This window comes from Apaloderma vittatum, unplaced genomic scaffold, assembly GCF_000703405.1.
Source record: "Apaloderma vittatum isolate BGI_N311 unplaced genomic scaffold, ASM70340v1 scaffold40153, whole genome shotgun sequence".
Classification (NCBI taxonomy): Eukaryota; Metazoa; Chordata; class Aves; order Trogoniformes; family Trogonidae; genus Apaloderma; species Apaloderma vittatum.
The window spans coordinates 12,645-16,875 of record NW_009707130.1 but is presented as its reverse complement, the minus strand read 5'-3'; the positions used below and the strand labels follow the sequence as shown (position 1 = coordinate 16,875).

General features: G+C 43.7%; 1 protein-coding gene across 1 annotated transcript in view; it reads right to left on the bottom strand.

Moving 5' to 3' along the window:
- HIPK1 (homeodomain interacting protein kinase 1) overlaps positions 1–4,231 on the bottom strand; it is a 19,776-nt gene that overhangs the window by 3,328 nt on the left and 12,217 nt on the right. Inside the window, 2 exon segments of the mRNA XM_009866054.1 lie at positions 1–112; positions 2,637–2,771. The exon segment at positions 1–112 is cut by the window's left edge and continues 67 nt beyond it. Coding sequence (XP_009864356.1) covers positions 1–112; positions 2,637–2,771 — 247 coding nt within the window.

Here is a 4,231-nt window from a genome sequence, read left to right as displayed (position 1 = left end):
TCGTCTCCGGAATCACGGCCGCTGGCTGAACAGAGTTGTGCAAAGTAACCCCCGGGAGCTGCTGCCAGGTTGAAGGAAGCAGGATCTGCTGGGTGCCCCCCGGCCAGGCCTGCTGCAAAACAGCAAACAGACACACAGGTTCACTAGACCTCAGCTCCTACAGGTGGAGAGAGAGAGAGAGATTTGTTCCAAGCAATAAGTGCACTCGTGTAGATTGTTAGCTTGCAGAGATACCGGCACGTCATTGCGCTTTCTCACAAGGTCTCAGTACGGTAAGGGAACAGCACAGCCGGAGAAGCAAACTTCCCCCGAGACTTTGCTAACCTTTTGTCTCACAGATGTCACCTGGGGAAAAGAGCGTTAATGTTGCGCTGCGGAACGCAGGCAGGTCTTGTACTTCCAGGCGCAGCAGGAGCGCTCAGGACCGCTCCTGCGTTTCAGTTTACAAACACTGCTCTGCTGAAGGATTCCCAAACGCGAAGCCAATTTGGTCCTGTCTGTTTTTCTGCCTTACAGGGCTCACACTGAGCTCAGTGTTTATTGTGGAAACTCACCCTGCCTCAACTAAAGCACTTTAGAAAAGCCACACTGAGAGAAATATTTATTTACAAGGGCGATATGTGAAGATATTTTCAATCCATTAATATTATTAATGTTCCTGTCGAAATTGACAATTTCTTCTGGAAAAAAACCCAAACAAAATCCAAAATAAATTTGGCAGTACAATATTTCTATGGTTTTGAAAATACATGGCTTGCTTTCTTGCAGTTTAAACTGCAAAACCATAAATGCCTGCTGTTTTAAGTAAAATATTTCTGCAAGTAACAGATCCACTTATTACAAATACCGGTTCCAAACAAGAAGCCTTCAAAGCAGAGAGCTGCTAAAACCTCTGCCAACATAAGCAGAATAATAATAATATTAAAAAAAAAAGGAGATATATGTTAAAAGTCACACCATGCGTCTTTCCAAAAGCCAACACCTGCACAAGACAAAGCAGAGAGTTTAATACAGCAAGATATAAATTCCCAATGAGAGGCAGAAATCGGGCCTTCCAAGCGACGAACTGTTTTGACAGAGGAAGGACAAAAATATGCAAAGCTTAGCAAATGGCTAATGCAAACTCAGGGGAAGCAGCAAGGGAGAAGTGTCGGAAGCACTAAAGGTGAGTAAATTCACGCCAAAGGCTCCCAGAATCCAAGCAGAACTAGTAAGTCCTCCAGAGAAACTCAGAATCCAGGCTCATAGTCTGGAGACAGCGGGCTCTGATCTCCACTGCTGCACAGGGGAGTTGGACGTCAAGTCCACTGCACGCACACAGGAGAACAGAATTTGCCCGTTGGATCAAAAGCCCAAATACACTTTGGAAAACATGACTAACAACTCTGGTGTCCCAAGCTCTGCTACAGTCACCCCTTGCTGTTCTCAGAGCCTAGATCGCAGCCTTTCGGCAATCGAAATCCAGGAGGAGGAAAGAAGATGTGTCCCCGGCTCAGAGCCGTGACCCAGGAGAACCTCTCTCTCCTGCCTCCCCATCCTCAGAAACGGGGAGCAGTGAACTTGGTTCAGGGGAACTCAAAAGGAGTGGGTTTTCATTTCAGTACAGGTATGACTTGAGCAAATGCCACTTCAGCAGAGGTCTCCCTCTCAGAAAAAACGACAAACTACCACTTTAAAGCCACAAGAAACAACATGGTTCACATAATGAAATGTGCTTTGAAAGACATGTGAGGGTACCAGCACTTAAGTGTACTGCAATGTTTTTGTAAGCTTCACTGATCTGATTCTGGAGTTTTACAATGACTTCTTTGTGGCACTTGCAAAGTCGTTCTGATGCAGGAGCCAAATGAATACAGAGAGGACAATTTTGGCAACATATGCTTCTTAAAGGTGCGTTTGTTCCTTTCCCCCATCCTTTTTAAAAATTGTTCCAAATAGCCTAAAAGGTAGCTATCGCTGTTTTGGATACTAGAGCTCACCTTTAATTTCAACCAAGAAATATATACGAACTGAAAGTATCTGTAGAGAGTGGTATCTTTATCTGGATGAAGCAAGCTACCTGCGATTGACTATAAATAACAAAAGGCCAGAAAATTACAGTCAACGTTCAAGAGAGGTTAAGAGAAATAACTGCTAGAGCAATACATTAAAGAATTTGCTATCATTACAGATTTTAGCCTGGGCTTAATGATCTGAAACACTTCTACATGCAAAGCAGTTTTACACACGTTGAGAATAAAATATGTAGCTAACTTGTCAAGTAGTTCAAATTCTGGCCATCCAGGTACCTGTAGCAGAGTCAAGCTAAAGGCCGATTCCTCCGTATTCAACAACCAAAAGGCAAAGATAGTATAGCAAGCAAGAACAAGAACAATTGTAACTCTTCTACAGTATAGCTTAGAAGAGCTGTATAATGCTAGGCTAGTAAAATGTGATAGTCAATGGATCTGGATTCTTTACAGAGCCACACTAAACGTCAGAGTCAGACAGTGCTTCAGCAATGTTGGGAGGAAAACAACAAGACATTAAGATGTAGCAAGAACACAGCCACAAGATGGCACATGCTTCCATGCCCTCTGCAAGTCTAAGTTAAAACAAAAACTCAGTTAGTGAACACAATCAAGGGAGGCAATTACCAGTACTGCAGCCGTCTGTTCTACTAGCGCTGGCCGGCCGGCTGCGCAGTTCAGAGTAAAGGGCACCGCATACTGCGGCGTGATGGTGGCTACTTGAGGATGAAGAGTTGCTACCATTAGTGGTGTACAGCTTCCCTGAAATGTAGATCAGGCAGTGAGTGAAACACACGTTCTGAGGCAGGATAAGGGGGTTCAGCAATGGGGCCAGAAAGGGTTTCACCTCGCTGGCACTCTATGGCGCTTCATCAGACTCCACAATTGTAAAGGACGCACTGAAACAACACCCAGACCCTCCGGGAACATTCCTCTAAACAATTACATGTTCCTGAGGGGAACACAAGGAACAGGGAATTTGGGAACAGCATCTCTCCGATGACACAGTTTAGAAGTGAAAAACGAGACAGCGCTCAGCTGCTGATACTTCACTGGGTCCCAGAGAGCAGGTCGTGCCGCACCCGCCCCGACGCAGGCACCGCGCTGCCAACCCCTCCACAGCCGTGGCCAGCTTTCGCGGAAAAAGGTGGACCAGGGGAGTTAAGGGAAGGCACAGCAGGTCTTTAGCGTCACAGAAGAGCAAAGTTATCTGTGATGGAACTACCAAGACACGTATTAGTTCATCAAATGTCTCATTAACTAGCACTGGGTGTACGGCTCGCCCTCTCGGGAGAAGCAGGGTTTGGACTCGGGCGGGTCGCCTTCGAGCGTGCTCCACTTTTTGGATACTGCTACCTGTATCGTTACGTTAAACAAACCAGAGATCGCAGAATGCCACCAAAACTCTTTGGGCTGAAAAATCTAAAAATTACTCCTCTACAAGTAGGTCAGAAAATACAATGTACTGCCTGGAGAGTAAAGCTAGTAAAGTATGTGTTAATGTCAGCAGAAACTAAAATTATGCAAATAAATACAAGTGCATTTAACTAGAAAGGCAATTACAATTTTTCAGTGAATAAAACCTGTGAAACACTGAGCACTTGCTATATATTAAAGTTCTACTTTTTGGAAATAAAAATTGTTTTCATTTATGACATATTACCTGTGTTTAAAATAGCATTTTTTTAGTACTATTTCTGAATTTTGCTACTGTATGTTGTTTAAACTATAAACAACAGAAATAGGGATGTCACCACTATACATCAATCCACACTAACAATCTAACAAATTGAGAAGGATTCAGAAAATTTAGTTGATTTAAAGATGAAATTTTAATATGAGAAATCTGTGTTGCCACTTCTTTTTACTGGGATTTTGCTTCTCACAGAAATGACTTCCTTTAAAATTTGCTGCCATGTTTCTGAAGAGTGGGCAAAAATATACATCACTACCTCTAGGGCAGCGTAACACCCATGAAAACACACAGCCTGTTTTTAGCAGCTGAAAATTACATGTTTGCTCCCATTATTAAATCAATCTACTAAAACCAGAGAGGCAAGTGACATACAATAGTTTAGGCTTTAAATATTCCAGAGAAACAAAACCAAACAAGAAAACAGTGTCTCAGAAGTGATCTGCACTTAACCTCTCAGAGCACCTTGAGAACTCCCCGCACTCCCCCCAGCACCGGGGGGGCACCCAGGTTCTCCCAGATGGCAGCA